Here is a 20,868-nt window from a genome sequence, read left to right on the forward strand (position 1 = left end):
GCTGTGCCACTACGCTGCCTGCATACTTAATATATAGCCAATATACAGTATATGTGCAGTTAAAGAACACAGCACAAAGTTTTACTTCAAACATCAAAATACAGAGACTGCAAAATCAGTCATCACTTCTGAATGATTTTAATAAAACTAGAATTAGTGAATTGGAAAGATATATTGTTTTCGAACAAATTAAGTAGGTAGATTGGGAAGCTGGATCAGAAAATATTTAGGTGAGGATCCTCATGGAGTTAGGATACATGTACCAACTCCTTGTCTATAACTTTAATAGTTCACTGAATTCTGGGATGGTTTCCAAATAAGAAGAATCAGTCATCATCTTTAAAAAAAGATGACAAAACAGACCCCAACCAACAATAGCTCCATATGTTTGGCATCAGTGATAATATGGGTGCTTGAAGAAGTCAAGAAAGATGCAGTAATCTTCTGAATGGTCATCAACAGTTGATACCTGACATGCTGAGTATTTCTGGCATTCTCTGTTTTTTGCATACAATATATGTGATTGCTTGGAAGGAGAGAGACCATTTGGAGAATACCATGGTTTCATATAAAGGGAGAAGTTTTTTTTAAAATGCAGTTGCATTTTTGCTTTTTGAATTCACCACAATAGTTAATAAGGGATGCTGGGTAGATTTTCAGAAAAACTTTTGACAAGATACTTCAGAAAATTGTGGTAGTGGTCATATATTAAGCTAGATTGAGAGGTTGGCTTGCAAGATGTAGACAAAATGTAGTTTTGATGATAAACATTTGCCTGTAGAAAGTTACTTCTCATGCCCCTGTTTACTTGTTTTTCATTAAAGGTTTGGGTATAGGTGTTTGGGCACACAACCTCAAACACTGAATAAGATGTGTGTTAGGACTCTCAATAATACTCATTTGCTTCAGAGGGATATCAGTGTGTTGGAGGATTGAATGCATGACTTGGAAATGTTTAACTTGGACAAGTGCAGAGTTGGGTGTGAAGGCAAATTGAATGCCCAGCATTTCCACACCCACATTTCCAAGCATTAAAAAGGTGAAGAAAAAAAGAGATCTGTGCGTTTGAGTGTGGGTTTCTACTTGTACAGTGCTGTTTTATCCTTTATAAGACCTAGGGCAGGCCGTACTTGGAATAGTTACAGAGAAATCCTTTTTCTTGTCATACTGCATCAAAATTCAGTTCAGGCTGAGGCCTTGGTCACGAGATCATTTATTGTTCATTTCTGGACTTGCAGTGTACCACCAGCTCCTCCTCTGATGAGGTCAGGCTCTGAAGTTGGCCAGAAGCCCAATTGGCCTGGTCATTGAGTAGTTGGGGCCTTGCATTAGAGACTCAATGACACTCATTCAGGGCTGACGTGTGGAGGAAGAGGATCAGATGGCATGTGTGGTTGGTGGAGGGCAGGAGGGACAGTGTATTCAGATGCCCATCTGGCATTTGGATGCCAGGGACAGGAGGAACTTCAGAACTGCCAATGTGAACATTGGGTGAGGTCAGGAGACCAGCTGCACATGAGGGTGGGAGAGGTTGGACAAGGAGATTCAGTACTATGTTGGCTGTGGGTGGGTTTAGAAGACTAGTTGTACATTGGGGCAGTGGGTTGCAGATCTGGGGGGGGGGGGGGTGGGGTTAAAGTGGTGGGGTGCAGCTGGATGTTGGGGATGTGAGTGGGGCAGTGAGGGTCTGAACACGTAGCTACCAGCTAGACTGTTTGGCATTGTGGGAAAAATGAACAAGTCCCAGGGTGCCCAATAATGGGTGAAGTGATCCAAATGTGGAAGTAGCACAGAGTCTCAAGGGTGACTCGCAACACACAGTGGCCACACATAGGATGGTATAGGGGCGCAGCTGGTAGAGCCAGCACTGGAGACCCGAGTTCGATCCTGACCTCTGGTGCTGTCTGTGTGGAGCTTGCACGTTCTCTTTGTGACCAGATGGGTTTCTCCAGGTGTTCCAGTTTCCTCCCACTTCCCAAAGATGTACAAGTTGGTAGATCTCCCCTTCTGTGGAGGTGAGTGGTAGAATCTTGGGGGGGGGGGGGGGGGCGGGGGCGAGGTGGGAATTGATTGGAATGTGGGGAGAATAAAATAGGATTAATTTTAGGTGGTTAGCATGGACTCAGTGGCCAAAGGGCCTGTCTCCATGCTGTATCTCTGTATGATCTTTCCAGAAATGGTCATTATGATGCCTCACCTGTGGGGAAAAAATCTGCTCTTAGTTGCACATTGCTGAAAACCAGTGGAATAGTTTTGAATTTCCAAGTAAGTGTGTTCAGTTTTGGTCTCCTTGTGTAATATTGTAAAAGGTGAAGTATACAACCACCGGACTAGTTCCCCCATTTAACTCACACTTATCAAAACAGTTTAATGGAGCTGGGTCTGTGTACTTGGGACAAGTATAGACTTGGGGAAGGTGTGATCAAGGTTTAGAGTCACACAACACAGAAGAAGGCCCTTCGGCCCTCCCCATCGATGCTGACCATTGGGTACCCATCTGTACTTATCCCATTTAAGTGCCTTTGGTCTGTAGCCTTCTATGCCTTGGCGATTCAAGCACTCGTCTAGATACTTATTAGATGTTATTAAGAGTCTCTGCCACTACCACCCTCTCAGCAGTGCATTCCAGACTCCGACGTTTAAGAGTTCCATTGTTATGAGTTGTTGTGGGTAATTTGTTCCAACGAAATATGTTAAGGAGGAGCAGGAAGGAGGGGTTATCGCAATATTCCTCTCATTCCCCACCCCTCCCTTCTTACCACCCCAAGCTGTCAGGAGGTGGTTCTTTCCCCGAAAAATGTTAGTTGTAGTCGCCCTAGATTGGTTGAGCAAATTCCCACATTTTCCCCAAATGGTGTCTGCTTTTACTTGCATTTGCAAATACACAGGGTATTGCAATGAAGGGTGGAGCTGAGAGTTTTTAACCTGTCCGTCTGTTTGTAGATGAGGTTGAGGACCAGCCATCGCTGTGGTTGGGACTTGATAATGAGCGAGGACAGGACTACAAAGAACCTCAGAGTGGGTCAGAATTGGAATCGCTGAAGTTGAGAGAATGCTTGCAACACGGTCAGGGCAAGGAGATGAGAAGGGCTTTTTAACTTTAGACTTCAGAGGTGGTAGATGAGAATGACTCAGATTTGGGAGGGTTTGGTTATAGGGGTCAGTTCAAAAAGTGTATGTGCCACAGAAGTGAAGGGGTAGATTGAAACGGAATCAGGTACGTAGAGCCATGCCATCACCGTAGTAAAGGATATGGTGGAACCTTGTATACAAGGAGGCAAAGGAGTAACCATGTGAACCAAGTTTCTGGTGCGGCCTAGAAAGAAAAATGGCTCCAAATGACCTTCCATGACCTCCAGCCATCCTGAAGTGTTTACAGTCAGGGATGCACTTGCTGAATGATATGTGATTGGGTAGTGTTACTCAGGAAGGAAAGTGCATTTTGAGGGGCAAGGTGAAGCAGACTTCATAAGAAATACATGATTGTGGCAAGTGGTAGAAACAGCTGAAGAGAGGGGGAGAGGATGGCAGAGAGCTGTTCAGATGTGAAGGTACCAAGATGTCCATTAAGAAAGGGGAATTACGGGGTGCAGAGTCCCTGATAAAAGCCATGGTGGGAGATGATTGCAGTAGAGCAGGGGAGGTGGGAGACTTGCTCATGAATGGTTTCAAGCTATGGATGATGATTAGAAAGATTAGTGGAGGTAATGTCCTGGGAAATGAGGCAATGCAGTGACTTTTTTTAATATATTATTCATTCAAGGGATGTGGGCTTCGCAGACTGAGCTAGCATTTAATTGCTCATCCCTAATTGCTCTTGAGAAGGTGGTGGTGAGCTGCCGCCTTGAACTGCTGCAGTCCTTGAGGTGTGGGTATACCCACAATGCTGTTGGGGGCAGAGCTCCAGGATTTTGACCCAGCGCTGGTGATGGGAGATGATTTTTCCTCTTGGAGGGAAGGTTAGAGGAAAGGTGTGGTGGGGAGGGCAGCAATGGAAGGGAGAACAGGGCTGAGCCAAAACATGGAGTGGAGAGCAAAGTGGTTTTGTGAGGAAGGGAGGCGAGTCTTCCATGAAGGTCAGACAGGAGGGGTGACTGAGCCCCAGGTGTGGACGGGAGGCTGACTACACAGAAGACGAGGAGAGGCACCTGTTGAGGCTGCAATTTAGCAGGCGGTGGTAGGTAAGTATCAGTCAGAGGAGCTGGCCCATTCCATTCCACGTTGTAGCATTTCCTCAAGCCATTTGTCCTTGGAGCCTTTGTGTTCACTCTTTCTGTATAACACTTACATGATCTAATTCTCCTCACTCTCCTTACTATTCACTGTTTCAGACTGTTAATGGCAATGTGGAGGCAAAATGTGTGTGTTTCTACCGGAGACGAGACATTTCGAGCAGTCTCATCGCACTCGCCGACAAACATGCAAGTAAGTGTTTTTATATAATGTATACTTTTGATATGACGTTGCTGACAAAGCCTCCCACCCCTTTGAAAAGCTGGTGGAGAGATTTTCTCCCAGTCCCCATTTTTTTCTCGGCACTATTATACCTCCTCAATGCCACATTTGTTCAGGTGTTGCTTTGCTCACAGAGACATTGCTGCTGGAATTTTGTTGTTTTGTCCATGTTTGGAGTGAAGTTTTAATAAGATCAGGAGCCAAACTGAGATCCAGTGAGGTTACATTGTAGTCAATGCTGCTTGATGCCATTTCAACAATAAGGTTCACCATTTTGTTGATGATTGAGTGCAGTTCCAGGTCAGGACTGTACAAGTTGGATTGGTTATATCTTATCAAGGCTGAGACCCATGTCTTCCTGGTGCTGTGGGGAATGGTGTAAACCCTTGCGGCTGGTGTGAAAAACCAGGGCAAAGTATCTGAGGGAGAAACTTGGAACAGTACCAAACAGTTGAATGGAAAATAGAGTAGGAAGAGAAGGAATTCGGAGGAGGAAAACAAATGGAATGCAGTCAGAGGTCTGCCCACCAAGGTCAAAGGCCTTTGGAAATTTTTAATTGTCCTTGATGGTTACAGACATTTTAAAATGAAATAAAATAAATATAAATCATTACATGAAGTTAAAAATAATGATGTAAAAAGAAATTTAATTAAAATGCTGTAAAATACTTAAAAAGTAAAATAATCTAGACACTTTATCTTTGCTATATACTTGGCAAGTCCTTTCAAGTTAAAGGGTAGTTTCCTATATGTTAGCCAGCCTTGGCATAAAGTGGATGGGCAGGAGGCAAAGTGTACCCAACCATCCCTGGAACTTTCACTGCGTCCTGTGGTGTGGAGTGGAAGGGCAGATGTGACGGCTAAGGAAAATAAGTCATAAAATCATAGAATAGTTACAGCATAGAAGGAAGCCATTTGGTTCATTATCTCAGTGCTGGCTGTCTACCGGAATAAAGTTAGTGAACTTACAAGCATAAATAGCTTTGTGGGAAAATCATGTGTTTCTTAGCTTGCTTAACACTGATGAAGTCATGCACTTGAATTAGTGACTTACTGTCTCTCCACAGACGCTGCCTGACCTGCTGTGTATCTCATAGTGACTTACTGTCTCTCCACAGACGCTGCCTGACCTGCTGTGTATCTCCAGCATTTTCTGTTTCTATTTCAGATTTCCAGCAACTGAAGTTTTTTCTGCTTTTCAATTCACTGCCACCTTCCGGGAATGCCCAAGTTCAGGAAATTATGTTTCATTCTCTGACAGAATTTCTAATTATCAACAACTTTGATTTCTAAGCTTTATCAGTTCACATGAAAGCTCATCGACTTGAAATGCTGACACCACTTCTGTCCTCATGGATGCTCCCCAACCTGCTGAGTATTTCCAGCATTCCCTGTTTTTGCTGCAGTGAGCTGTCTAGTGGGAGACTGTAACTACCCTAATATTTGGTAACATACCTACCCTGATTTCCTTTATACAAACCACAGAAGAACCACATAAAGGGAACTAGAAGGAATAAATAGAATGAAAAAATGGGCAGTTTAAAAGAAATTCTCATGTCTTCTGTAGATTTGTCAGATTGACTAAGAATCTAAATGGAGGGTGTTGTTGGAGGCAGAGGGATGCCTAAGGTAGTTAATGTGTATTTTACAATAGTTTTACCGAAGTCCTCTTTCTTGATAAATACTTGTTAAACAAGGAAGTTGGTGGGACACTGGATAATATGAAAAAAGAGGATGTAAAGGAGTAAGGGAAAGACAGGCTACTTAAAAAGTGGACATCGAATGGTTCAGATGGGTGAATCCAAGGATGCTGGAGAGATGGGATCATTCAGTGATACAGCATGGAAACAGACCCTTTAGCCCACTGAATCCACATCGACCATCAACCACCCATTTACACTAATCTTGCATTAATTTTATCAACTCGCCTGAGATTCTACCACTCACCTACACATTAGGAGCAATTTACAGTGGCCTTTTAACCTACCAACACACACATCTTTGGGATGTGGGAGGAAACCCACGGAGTCTTAGGGAGTGCATTGCAAACTCCACACAGACGGCACCTGAGGTCAGGATTAAACCCAGGCTACTGGCGCTGGGAAGCAGTGACTCTACCAGCTGCACCACAATGCTGGCAAGAATCTCCCAATTGTCTTTGGGCTGCAAATGTATGTTCAAATTTAAGGTGAAGGATAAACCTGACAAGGACAGGATGGTTAGTTTAACACAGTGTTGGGGAAACTTTCAGGAACAGTAACCCATGTGAAAGCAGCCATTTTAGGCAAGTACTGATTGGTGAAGAGGAGCCTTGTTGAGGGTACATTGTTTTTGGGTGGGGTTGAGGATTAAGTATTTGATGAGTTAGCAGCAGGAGAGGGTGGGGGGTGGGGTGGGATTGAGAGTTGCACCGTTCACACTGAGTACAAAGAAATTTACCATTTGGTCCATGCTGGCTGAATGTTTGCTACCCAGCCGGCTGCTGCCCTCCAGCACTTGCTCCATAGTTTTGTGAAGTACTGTACACTGGGTACTCATCCAAGTATTGTGAATGTGATGAAGGGTTTCTGCCTTTACCATCCCTTCTGGGAGTGAGTTCCAGACCCTTGTCAATCTCTGGACGTAAGAAAAGCCTTTCCCCAATTTTACTCTTATCTGAAATCAATGAGCCAGGTTATTGAGCATTCTGTTAAATTAAATAAGCCCTTCCTATTCATTCAGCTTCAACCTTGCCTAATTTTGGCAACTCAGTTAAGTTCCTGTCCGATGCTCCAATGAAAGCAGCTGCAGCCAAACCAACTTTCTTGTGAATCCCTGCATGCTCTAATGCTCTTGCATTCTTCCTGTAATGTGATAACCAGCAATGGAAGTCAAAGTCAAGTTCATTGTCATATGCACAAATACATATATGCAGAGGTCCAATGAAAAACTTACTTGCAGCAGCATCTCCAGCACATGGAATTAGAATCAGGTTTATTATATACTTGTATGTCGTGAAATTTGTTGTTTTGTGGCAGCAGTACAGTGCAAAGACATAAAATTACTATAAATTACAAAATAAATAGTGCAAAAAAAGGAATAATGAGGTAGTGTTCGTAGGTTCATGGACTGTTCAGAAATCTGATGGCAGAGGGGAAGAAGCTGTTCCTGAAATGTGGGTCTTCAGGCTCCTGTACCTCCTCCCTGATGGTAGTAACGAGAAAAAGGCATGTCCGGATGGTTGTGTTCATGATGGAACTGACTGAGTCTACAACCCTCTGCAGCCTCTTGCGATCCTGTGCATTAGAACCTTCATACCAGGCTGTGATGCAACCAGCCAGAATGCTCTCCACCGTACACCTATAGAAATTTGCAAGAGTCTTTGGTGACATACCAAATCTCCACAAACCCCTAATGAAGTAGAGCCGCCGGTGTGCCTTCTTCGTGATTGCATCAATGTTTTGGGCCCTGGATAGATCCTCTGAGATGTTGACATCCAGGAATTTGAAGCTGCTCACCTTTTCCACTGCTGATCCCTCAATGAGGACTGGTGAGTATACTCCTGCCTTTCCCTTCCTGAAGTCCAATATAACATCATATAAGCAGCAATCACAATAAAAACATAAATTAAACATAAATTGTACACAGTTTTTACAAGAAAGAACAGAATTAGAACAATAAAAAGTCCATTTTAGTACAAAGTGGTCACAGTGTTGCTGAACTGTAGTGATGAGATTGTGCTGGTTGTTTCAAGAACCAAATGGTTGAAGTAGTACTCTAGCAGTGTCCATCTATTCTTTTATACAGTTCCAACATCATATTCCATGCCTCAGCCAATAAATTTTCCTGTTTGCTTTATTTACTCTTTAACGATCCTGTTACTTTCTGGCATCCATGGACTTGTGCTCTGACATCCCTCCATTCCTCTACATTGTTCAGTATTTTACCATTTATTCTGTATTCCCCTGCCTTGTTTGTCCTCCCCAAATGTATCGATTCTTGCTTCTGATTATATTGTAGTTGCCACTTCTCTGATCACCTATCAGAATTCAGCATTTGGATTCGGAATTGGCTTGCCCAGAGAAGACTGGGTGGTGGTGGAAGGGTGTTCCTCTGGCTGGAGGTCTGTGACCGTGAGACTTGGTGGGGTCTGGTCACTGTTGAGCACTCCCAGGTGACGCCCTCTTACCTGTATACCTCTGTGCCAGTGGGACAGGATGTACTCATAGATTTGTAATTGAGGAGTCTGGCTTATTGTCTGCAAGATGTGATTCTGCATGTGTAACTATGTCAGGCTGCTGCCTGGCTCGTCTGTGGGACAGCTTTCCCAATTTGGACCATCCCCCAGATGGTCATGAGGACTCTGTAAGATCAATTCAGCTGGGAGCAACTTTGCTGTGTCCAAATTCAGTGCCTGGGTCAAGACAGGTGGTTTATTTCATTTTATTCCCTTTCCACTTTAACATAGTAGTTTAACATAATGACTAGCTCGCTTGGTGAATTTACAGGACAGTCAAGAATTGACAATATTGTTACAGGTTTGAAGTGTGCAAGGAGTATAACAGGTAAGGTAGGTGAGTTTAGAACCTGTTTAGTACATGGATCTGCGATGTTGTAGACAGGCAGCTCAAAGTTCCGGGGTACAGATGTTTCAGACAAGATAAGGAGGGATGTAAAAGAGGTGGGGGAGTTGCATTACTGATTAGGGAGAATGTCACAGCTGCACTCAGATAGGATATCCTGGAGGGCTCATCCAGCATGGCCATATGAATTGGAATTGGTTGGAGATGGTTTATTATTGTCACGTGTACTGAAATACAGTGAAAAGCTTTTGTTGTTTGTGTGCCATCTAGACAGATCATTCCATACATATGTACACCAGGAATAAGAAAGGTGCAATCACTATGATGAGGTTATACTATAGGCCTTCCAACAGCCAATGAAAGCTTGAGGAACTGATATGCAGGCAGATCATAGAAAGGTGTGAAAACAGCAGGGTTGTTGTTTGGGTGATCTTAACTTCCCTAATATTGACTGGGACTCTCTTCATACCAGGGGTTTAGATGGGGCAGAATTTATTAGTGCATCCAAGGCGGTTTCTTAAACAAAATGTAGGTAGTCCCAACTAGGGATGGGGCTGTACTAGACATTGTATTGGGGAATGAGCCTGGCCAGGTGATCAGAGTTTCAGTGGGGGAGCATTTTGAGAACAATAATCATAATTTTGTAAGTTTTAAGATAGTTTTGGATAAGGATAAGACTTGTCCTTGGGGGAAGAGCGGGGGACGGGGGTGGTGGTGCTAAATTGTGGAAAAGCTAATTACAACAGTATTGGGCAGTGACTGGAGAAATCAGATTAGGAGAGCTTGTTTGAGGGCAACTCCATATCTGACATTTGGGGGTCTTTTAAGGGACAGCTGATTAGAGTTCAGGACCAGTTTGTTCCTGTGAGGATGAAAAATGAGGATAGCAGGGTTTGGGAACCTTACAAGACCCTTGAGGAATATAAAGGAGGCAGGAGAGAACTTAAGCAAAGAATTAGGAGGGCTAATTGGATTGGAGTGTATTTGCTGTAAGGAGATGTTGGACAAACTTGGCTTCCTGGAAGGACTATGAGGAAAATTTATTTAAGGTGTCATTGTTGCAATCTGGAATATAGTGGTTGGAAGGATGTTAGAGCCAGGTTCAAAAATGGCTTTCCAAAGGGAATTGGATAAGCTTTACAGTGCTGAGCAAGATTTCTGTGCCAAAATGTTGGTGCCCACCATGATTGGCTTTCTTCCCTGCTGTAATGACTGTGCTTCCATGAACAACTGCATTATTATATTCTATGTCTACCAGAATGGGCAGAAAACAGTGGATCGTGGTCTTTCTCTGTCTGCCATCAGAGAGAGTAAGACGAAGGTACAAGGAAATTACGAGAGGGGGAATAGGATTGCCCCCCCCCCCCGGGATCCAGCACAGACCCAGTGGGCCAAATGGCCTCACAGAGATACAAGAGACTGCAGATGCTGGAATCTGGAATGACACACAAAGTACTGGAGAAACTCAGCAAGTCAGGCAGCATCTGGGGAGGGAAATGGACAGTTGACGTTTCGGGTCGAGACCCTTCATCTGGCCGCCTCCTGTGGCTCCCAATTTCTGCAAACGTCCTCCCCAGTGACTCCAATTCCTACAGCTGCCAGCTCGTCATTGGGTTTCCTTCGATTGGGCAGTCAGCCATCAGCCACATTGATTGGGTTGTTGGTTATAACTGCAGAGTTGGCAGGAGTCCGTGGGATCCTGGCGAGGAGCTGTCTTGAGACAAACAGACCCGATTAATTTTCATTTCAGTTACCGACCACTGTTGCCTCAGGTTGTATTGTGGCCAAGCACTGCCTTTCCTCTCTCCACCCTTTCCCACTTTCATTTCTCATGCATTTCCATTGCTCCTGTCACTTTCCTGTGTTTCTTTTTTTTAAAAGAAACATCCATTTGAAATTGCTGTTCATTCTTTTTTTCTGGAGAAAAAAAGTCTTCCAAGATTCTCTGGCTTCTCTCTGAAATTTCAGAAGTAGAAGCTGGAGTTATCAGCTCAACTGATGTATTTCAGTCAGCTGCTGGATGTGGCGTGCAGCATGAAACTGCTTAACAACTAATGAAAGTTTGAAGCTTCAAAGTCAAAGCCAAAGATGAGCTTATTGTCGTACGCACAAGTACATGTATGCACGGGTGCAATGAAAAACTTACTTGCAGCAGCATCACAGGCACATAGCATCATATAAGCAGCATTCACAAGAAAAACGTACATTAAACATAAATTATACACAATTGTTACAAGAAAGAACATAATTAAAACAGAAACAATGTCTTATTTGGTGCAAAGTGATCACAATGGTCATAGTGTTGCTATACTGAGTAGTGATTAGGGTTGTGCCGGTTGGTTCAAGAACCAGATGGTTGAAGGGAAGTAGCTGTTCTTGAATCTGGTGGTGTGAGACTTCAATAACTAAAACAGCTGTTTGAAGGTGGAAGGAAGGTTGTGGAGGTGTGCAACTTAACAATTTAGCCATTGATGGTTTGTAGCTGCAGATGCTAGAATTCCGAAATAAAAGTAGAGAACACTGGAAAGGCTGTGGAAGAGAGGACCAGTTAATGAATCAGGTCAAGAGTGATGAAGAGTCATCAACCTGAAGAGTTAATTGCGTTTCTCTCTCCACAGATGCTGCCTGAACCGCTGAGCTTTTGCAGCATGTTCTGATATGTCAACAGGGTGTTCCCCACACAGCCTACCCAACAACCACTGCACTACATAGTCGTGCTGTTGGCAGCACCCCATCTGAATTGTTTCAATGCACAGGAGGCTGTTTTGCTTCAGTACATTATTGCGATTGCCACACAAAGTATGAATTCACTTTTTTTATTGATTTATAAATACAGCAGAGTGCTTTACAGCTAATAAGTGCTTTTGTACATTTGCCTTTATATTGTAAGAAATGTGTGAACTAAATTGCACAAAGCAGGCTCTCACTAATAGCAGTGAGAATACACTTTAGTAAGAATAGTTGAGGGATAAATAATGACCAGGAAACCGTAAATGCATTTTTCTACACCACCTGAGAGGCAGACGTATCATCCAAGATCTGGCACATTGGGCAGTGCAGCACTCCCTCAGTATTGCACTGATGCACAGCTTGGATTTGGCTCTGGAGTGGACTCAAACCCAGACTTTCTAACCTCTTGATTAAGCAGATGAGGCCTGTTCTCTCAAATAAAAACAAAACAAAATGCTGGAAACACTCAGCAGGTCAGGCAGCATCTGTGGCAAAGGAAACGGGGTTAATATTTCAGGTTGAAGACCCTTTTCGTGTGCAGAATTTCCCATTTTTATTACTGATTGCCAGCATCTGCAGTATTTTTAATTTTCAGTTCAGTCTGTGCACTCTTGGGTTTAGAAGAATGAGGTGAACTTGAAACATACAAAATTATTTTGGGGCTTAGCAGTCTGGATACAGGGAAGATGTTTCTCTTGGCTGGAATATCCAGACTCGGGGGCAAAGGTCTCAAATAAAGAGGCCGGCCAATCAGGACTGAAATGAGAAGAAATCCCTTCACACAGAGAGCAATAAATCTTTGGAATTCTCTATGCAAGAGGGCTGTGGAAGCTCAGTTACTGAGTCTATTCGAGACAGGGGTCGATAGATTTTTGGATATTAAGGGAATCAAGGAATTATGGGATTAGTGCTAGAAAATGGTGCTGAGGTGAAAGGTCAGCCATGATCTTATTGAATGGTGGAGAAGGAAAGAGAAGCTGGATGGCTTACTCCTGCATCTGCTTCTTATGCTCTATGTTTTCGTGGTAAATAGCAGCTAAATATAGAATTAAATAATTCTTAAGGTTAAAACCATGGAAACAGGCTCTTCAGTCCACTGGATCCCTGCCAACCATCAGGCCCCCATTTATATTAATCCCATTTTATTGTCCGCACATTCCCCCTGCCAGATTCTACCAATTACCCATGTACAATGGACAATTTATAGTGGCCAATTATCCTCCCAACCTGCAAGTTTTTGGGATATGGGAGGAAACCCACAGGGACTACGTGGCCCATAGATGACTGAGGAGGCATGGAGGATGCAATTGTGGTTCATGCCATAACTGTAAGCACAGAACTAGGATGGATGAAAACTTTTTAAAAATTGCAGGGACTTGGAAATCTGGAGCAGAAAAGGCTGAAAACACTCAGAGGTCCATGGAACCCATTGATGGAATTGTGAACCAAAGACTGATGCTAGACTGAGATTGTCTGAATAGCTGGAAGATGGATTAAAATGCAGAACCTCTTGATTTCCACCTGAGCCCGAGTTAGAAAGGGACAAATCAATTTAGATGCAGGAGGGGGGAGCTTAAATTCCTAGGACCCTGGCACCAGCCTTTTGGAAATGGGGAGTTTCCCCATTGTGATGAACTCCAGTGAACCAGACAGGTCAATTGATTACCCAATGGGGCTTTAAACCAATAATGTGGAGGAAAGAGGGGAACTTGGGGATGAAGCTCAGGTCAGTTTGAAGACACATCCAGGATGTAAAGTAGTCTTCAGCAACAAGCAATCTGCTGGAAGAACTCAGCAAGCCAAGCAGATTCTGTGGGGGTGGGGGGAGGAATTGTTGATGTTTCAGAAACCCTGCATCAGGACCAGAAACGTCAGCAATTCCTCACCCCCCCCCCCCCCCCCCCCCCCCCCCCCCCCCCCGACAGATGCTACTCAACTCACTGAGTTCCTCCAGCTCCGGATTCCAGCATCTGCAGTCTCTTGTGTCTTTGTAAAGTTGCCTTGCAATTTAAGTAAAGACTCGAGAAAATTGTGTCACCAATGGAAAATGGTGATAGGTATTTGGCAGCTAAAACAAAAATAGAGGATGGTGGAAATACTTAGCAGGTCAGTCAGTATCTGTGATGAGGGACAAAGGTTTCAGGATCAAGGACCTTTCCACAGAGCCAGCACTAAGGCCATTTTTTTGGAAGAATAATAAAAAGTTAAAAGAAAGGACCTATGCCTGAGGATGGTGTACAGAGAACTTGTAACTAGATAAATTAACTAATGTCAGAAATAGTGATGCGAATTTGATCTTCTACGCCTGTTACTGGTAGATATTGCAGGTTGACCAGATTTTGAAACTAAATGTTCCAGGTACTTGACTTTCAGAATAGCAAAGTAAAAAATGGCAAAGGAGGTGGGGAAGTCTTTGCAGAGAAGGTTGAGAGAAAGGCAAAGTGAGAAGAGATCTCTGCCTAGTATGGGTAGAACTTTGAAATGACAAACAGCAAAAAATGTTAGAAACATTGAACAAATATTTTGCATCTATCTTCAAGATAAAAGATGCAAATAAGTAATAGTAAATCAGTGTCTAATAAGAGTGAGGAACTTCAGTTACAAGCCAGGTAATGAACGGGTTCCATTTTTATAGACATCTTTAAGTTGATCTTGTCTATAAGTTGGAAAATATACTTGATATGGTAACCATACCTGCACAGAATTGTAATAAATGGCATCGAATGCACATTTGACTGATAAGAAAAAAACAATCTCTAAAAGTGGAGAGAGAAAGAGGAAACTCTCATATGTATGTACATTGGACTTTTGAATTTAATAATATTATGGGAGCACATTCATATGTGTGAGTATCCATAAGTCGGGCGTTCCTAAGTCAGGAGACAGCCTGCATTAGAAATAGTGAAGAAGAAGTAATGGAGAAAAGCAACAATCTCTTTCTCCTGATGCCCTGCACAGAATAGTTCTAGAAGAGGTGGCTGCAGAGATAGTTAGTACTTTGGGTTTGATCTTTCAAAATTCCCAACATTCTAGAAAACATCACATGATTTGGGTGGTAGCAAGTGTATCACTACTGTTCAAAGACAGAGAGAAAATCAGGAACTATCAGCCATTTGGACTGATGTAGGGTTTCATCAAAACCGTAGTTGTTATTAATGAAAGGGCAATAAGACTCTCAAAATCGTCATGAATAGGTGGATGATGTGTTTTTTTTAATGGAAAACTTATTTGAAAAATATTAGCTTTTTTGAGGTTGTAATAACCATGGTAGAAAAACAGGAGTCGGTAGATAAATGGGAATCAGTAGATGTATTTACTGTACTTCTGGTAGAGAAGGACATGGGGGTGAGTGAGTTCAGCGGAGGGAAGAGTGATATCCTGGAGCATATCAACACTACGTAAGAGGATGTATAGGAGGTCTTGAAAAGCATAAACATGGATGAATCCCTGGGGCCTGACTAGGTGTGTCCTAGGATCTTTTGGGAAACAAGGGAGAAGATTTCTGGGGCCTTGACGGAGATTTTTGTATCTTCGTTAGTCACAGGTGAGGTACCGGAAGACTGGAGGATAGCTAATGTTGTGCATTTATTTAAGAAGGGCAGCAGGGATAAGTGAGGGAACTACAAGCTGGTGAGCCTTATAACACTGATGGGAAAGTTATTGGAAGGGATTCTGAGGGACAGGATTTGTTTGCATTTGGAAGGGCAAGGACTGATTAGGAATAGGTAGCGTGGCTTTTTGTGTGGGAAATAGTGTCTCACAAATATGAGTTTTTTTGAAGAGGTGACCAAGAGGATTGATGAGGGCAGGTTGGCAGACATTGTCTCTGTGACTTTAGCAAGGCCTTTGACAAGGTCTCACATAGTAGACTGGTCCAGAAGATTAGATCACGTGGGATCCAAGGTGAGCTAACCAATTGGATACAAAGTTGGCTTGGTGGAAGGAGGCAGAAGGTGGGTTGTTTTTCAGAGTGGAGGTCTGTGACTAGTGGTGTGCCACAGGGATCAGTGCTGTGTCCTTTGTTGTTTGTCATCTATATTAATGATTTGGGTGAGCATGATTAGTAAGTTTCCAGATAACATCAAAATTGGTGATATAGTGGACAGTGAAGAAGGTTGTCTAAGGTTACAACAGGATCTAGATCAACTGGGAAAGTGGGCAAAGGAATGGCAGATGAAAGTGCGAGGTGATGCATTTTGGGAAGTTAAACCAGGGCAAGACAAACACAGGCAGGGCCTTGGGGAATGTTGTTGAACAGAGAGACCTTTGGGTACAAGTAAATAGTTCCCTGAAAGTGGCAACACTGGTAGACAGGGTGGTGAAGAAGGTGTATGACATGCTTGCCATCATCGGCCGAGGCATTGAATATAAGAGTTGGAACACGTTACAGGTGTACAAAGTGTTGGTTAGGCCTCACTTGGAGAATTGTGTGTATTTCTGGTCAGCACACCATAGAAAGGATCTGATTAAGCTAGAGAAGGTGCAGAAAAGATTCACAATGACATTGCCTGAATTAGACTACTTGAGTTATCAGGTGAGACTGGATAGGCTAGGTCTATTTTCACTGGAACGAAGGAGGTTGAGATACAACATGATAGAGGTATATAAAATTATGAGAGGCAAAGTCGGGCTAGATAGCCGGTGTCTCTTCTCTGGTAGGGTTGTCTAAAAACTGAGGGCATAGGTTTAAGGTGAGAGGGAGGAGGTTTAAAGGAGATCTGAGGGAGAAATTTTTCACACACGGAGTCATTAGTATCTGGAATCATCTGCCAGAGGAGGTGGTGGAGGCAGAACAGGAAGAACGTTTAAGAGGCTTTTGGACAGGTACTTGAATGAGCAGGGCATAGAGGGATAGGGAATTAATGCAGTCGTGGGATTAGTATAGACAGGCATGATGATCAGCACAGATGTGGTGGGCTGAAGAGCCCGTCTCTATGCTGTACAAGTCTATGACACGGTAGTAAAGCAGGCAGGGTAGTGTAGCGGTTAGTGTAACACTTTACAGCACCAGTGACCCGGGTTCAAATCCGGCCACTGTCTGTAAGGAGTTTGTACGTTCTCCCCGTGTCTGTGTGGGTTTCCTCCAGGTGCTCCGGTTTCCTCCCACATTCCAAAGGCATACGGGTTAAGAAGTTGTGGGCACGCTATTGTTGGCGCCGGAAGCGTGGCGACACTTGCGGGCTGCCCCCAGAACAGTACGCAAAAAGATGTATTTCACTGTTTGTTTTGATGTACATGTGACTAATAAAGGTATCTTATGACAAGTAGATTTGGATATTCAGAAAATATTAGTTAAAGTGCTGCACATGAGGTTATTACCAAGATTAGCACTCATGGGATTGGGATTAATATATGAGCATAGACAGGATTGTTTAATGGACAGAAATTAGAATGAATGGGTCATTTTTGGGAATCAGAATGGAGCTTGTAGGGTGCCATAAAATAGAGCTTGGGTCTCAACTGTTTACAATCTCTGTCATAAATGAGGAAACCAAAAGTAATGTTTTCAGCTTTGCAGATGATACAAAGCTGAGATAGGACGAAGAGAAGCAAGTTGAGCTGCTGGTAAAGCACCAAAGAGATGTATGCAAGACACAAGAGGCTGCAGATGCTGGAATCTAGAACAACTGACAGTCTGTTGGAGGAACTCAGTGGCTCGAGCAGCATCTATGGTGGGGAGAGGAGTTGTCAATGTTTCAGGTCAAAACCCTACATCAGGACCGAGAGAGGAGATGACCAGTATAAAGAGAAGTGGTGGTTGGGGGGGTGGGGGGGGGGGGTGGTGTAGCTAATTGGTGGACCAAGGAGGGATGAGGGATGACAAGCAGATTGAGCCAGGTGGGGGAGGGGAAGGGTGGAGCTGGGAGACGGGTAGGTGCATGATTGATGGAAGCAGACAAAAAATGAAGCAGATGTATACAGCTTGGTTAGATGATTGAGGAAGAAAGCAGCAGATGGAGGACGATGTGAAGGTGTGAGATTACCTACTTTAGAAGGAAAAATGCAAACAGAATTTTTAAAAAACATTGAGAGACCAGAACTGTTGATAGACATATGGAGATTATTGCACATGAATCGCAAAGTTAATACACAGGTCCAGTAAACAAATGGAAGGTACATAGTATGCTAGCATTTATTATAAAGGGATTGGAGCGTAGGATTAAGGGAGTCGTATTATAAGCATGGGGCTTTGGTGAGATCACCTAGTGTTTGATATACTATTTAGGTCTCCTTATCTCAAAGAGTATACTTGCTTTGGAGGCAGTGCACTGCCGATTTACTGGTTTGTTCCCTGGGAAGTCTTGCAATTACATTGTATTCTGATTAGAGCATAGCTGTGGCACCCTAGGCAGTTTTGATCTTGTTTACAGAAGGAAATATTTAAAATGACACGGTTGTTTCCTGAAGAGAGATTGAGAAGAATGGATGTACATTTTGTAGAGTTAAAAGGAATGAGAAATAATTTCACTGAAGTATATAAAATTCTTGGTTGATGCAACTAGGTAGACCTGAAAACCCTGTCCCATGAGAATTTGGGGTCGAGAATTTGGGGTCAAGACTTAGTGGGCCATTTTGGACTGAGATATGAAATTGGTGGAATTGTGGATCTTTGGAATTTTTCTACTTCAGAGAACCAAGGATAATGACTTGTTGAATTTATTCACGACTGAGCTGATAGACTTTTGAGCACTAATGGAGAGGAGAAAGGAGTGGAGTTAATAATACCAGCGATGATTTTGCAAATAGAGCACATGTCTCTCTGCCCTACATCTGTTACCACTTCTAATGCTCTTATGATCGTAGATTATAGTGGCAGCTGATTACTCACAGTGCCTCTTGGATGTTCAGTTTAGAATCTTCCTATTAAACTGGTGGTAGTGTCACACAGCATGGTAAATTTGCCCTTGAAACCACATGGATTAGCCACTTGTCACTCCTATAAAGTTGAATGCATCTGCAACAGGCAGATTGGTTAGGAAAGGAGAAGGAAAGGTCAAGTCAGCTTTCCCTTTGTGTTGATTCCCTTGCCATAAACATTAATTGAAAATTTTAAAAAAACCTACAGACACTGGAAATCTGAAATAAAGATACAAACAACTGGAAACATTACACAGGTCAGGCAATGCCTGTTAATATTTTTGGGTCTAGGACCCAACATTAGAACTGAGGTTAGTTTTCAGTAGCAGAGAAGGTGAGGGAAAGGATGGGTGGAACAAAGGAAATATTTATGATAGGGTGAGATAAAATAGCTTAATATAGCAGTTAGGAGCAAATTATGTATAGCTGACAGCAGGGTTGTGGGATGTGCCCAGCAGGTCAGGCTATATTAATGGAGAGAGAAAAATAGACCCCAAGTCACAGATAGATGATTTGCAAAAAATGGCCAGTGCTGATACAGACTGAATGAAAGAGCAAGTTATCAATAGTTGGGGGATTCAGTATTGAATCTAAAAGACTGCCATGTGCCCAGACAAAAGGTGAGGTGTTACACACAAAGGAGCTGGAGGAACTCAGTGGGTCAGGCAACGTCTATGGAGGGAAATGAAGGGTCTACGTTTCGAGTTGAGACCCTTCATCAGTCCTGAGTTCCTCCAGCTCCTTTGTGTGTTGCTCCAGATTTCTAGCATCTGCAGTCTCTTGCGTCTCCAGAAGATGAGATGATGTTGCTCACACTTGTGTTGGTCCTTGATGTATCATTTTGTAAGGCCACAGACAGGCAGATCAGAATGGGAGTGGAATGGAGAACTAAAGTGACAGGCAACCGGAAGCTCAGGGTCAGTCCTGTGGACTAAATACAGGGGCTCCACAAATTATTCTCCCAATCTGGGTTTGGTTTCTCCAGTGTGTAGAAGATGATACTTATGAATCGTAGATGTAGCGCACAAGATTGGAATTTTTGTTGGCTAATGTGTGGGCTGTAAATTCTCCCTGAGTGTAGATAAGTGGCAAAAGAGTGGAATGGGGAAACTGATGGGCATGTGGGAGAGAAAAAGTTGCAGCGGTACAAGAGAATAAGAAAAGGGCAAACGACTGTTGGGATTGTTCCTTAGGAGCCAGCATGGACCCGATGGGCCAAATGGCCTCCTTCATTCTGGTGATGCAAATTAAACATAACTATGAAGAAACCGTACCCAGCTGACATCCACAGGCAGGAGACACAAAACTTGTGGATCATTGTATGGTCTTTTATGGATTTAGGCCCATTCACAGCAGCTGGTCTTCATATGGAAGTTGACCAGTTCACTGGTAACAATGAATCGTGGCTGGCACTTGTGCTTTTCTGTTTAGTTAATTTTTGGTTGGGTAATGCAAGGACTGATTTAGTTGTGAAGTGGGTAATTTTTTTGGAAGGGGGCAAGCTGATTGCATTGACTTTGCGTCTTTGATCTCTGCACAGAGGAAGTAGAAGAGGAGATGGAAAATGGAGAACTGCAGGAACTCTCTGAGAACGAGCGGCACCAGCTGAAACATCGTGAGCTTTTCCTGTCACGGCAGCTAGAGTCCTTACCAGCAACTCACATCAGGTAACCGTGGAGAGGGCAAGCAGGAGAGCTCTTAGTAGGGCTCGGCCCTGTGAGTATAAAATGCTGGAGGTGCACAGCAGGTCGGGCAGGAGGGAGAAAAACAGAGTGAATATTTCAGTTTGGTGACGGAAGGTCATTGATTTGAAACGTTACCCTGACTTGCTGTGTCTCCTGCGTTTTCCATTTTTATTTCGCATTTCCAGCATCTGCAGTTTTTTGCTTTTGTTTTAGCCCCAGAGATCCTGTGATACTGAGCAGCTGTGTGCTGTGCCAGGATCTCAGCAATAATGAAAACAACACTGCCACGTGGTTGCAAAAACCCAGCTGGTTCACAAAATCTTTCAGAGGAGGAAATCTGTCAAACTCATCCAGCCTGTCCTATCGGTGACTTGGGACTCTCAGGTTTAACAGGTCTCTAAAATGGCTCAACAATCCATTCCATTATACCGTAAGTGCTACATCAAAGCAGAGAAAAAAACCCGGAACTGATGTTGCCCTAGGCTATTTGTCTAGCTGTACTGCACTTTCTCTGTAACTGTAACACTATATTATGCACAAAAGCTGGAGGAACTCAGTGGGTCAGGCAGCATCTATGG

The 20,868-nt window shown here is 43.3% G+C and overlaps 1 protein-coding gene across 6 annotated transcripts in view; it reads left to right on the forward strand.

Annotated features, from left to right (window-relative positions):
• The window catches only part of mta1 (metastasis associated 1), a 111,014-nt gene that overhangs the window by 10,716 nt on the left and 79,430 nt on the right, over positions 1-20,868 (forward strand). For all 6 annotated transcript variants that reach the window (XM_052029544.1, XM_052029570.1, XM_052029553.1 and 3 more), the window contains exons 3-4: positions 4,332-4,425; positions 20,146-20,272. In XM_052029544.1, coding sequence (XP_051885504.1) covers positions 4,332-4,425; positions 20,146-20,272 — 221 coding nt within the window. The remainder of the gene's footprint in view (positions 1-4,331; positions 4,426-20,145; positions 20,273-20,868) is intronic.

Source organism: Pristis pectinata, chromosome 1 (assembly GCF_009764475.1).
Source record: "Pristis pectinata isolate sPriPec2 chromosome 1, sPriPec2.1.pri, whole genome shotgun sequence".
NCBI lineage: Eukaryota > Metazoa > Chordata > Chondrichthyes > Rhinopristiformes > Pristidae > Pristis > Pristis pectinata.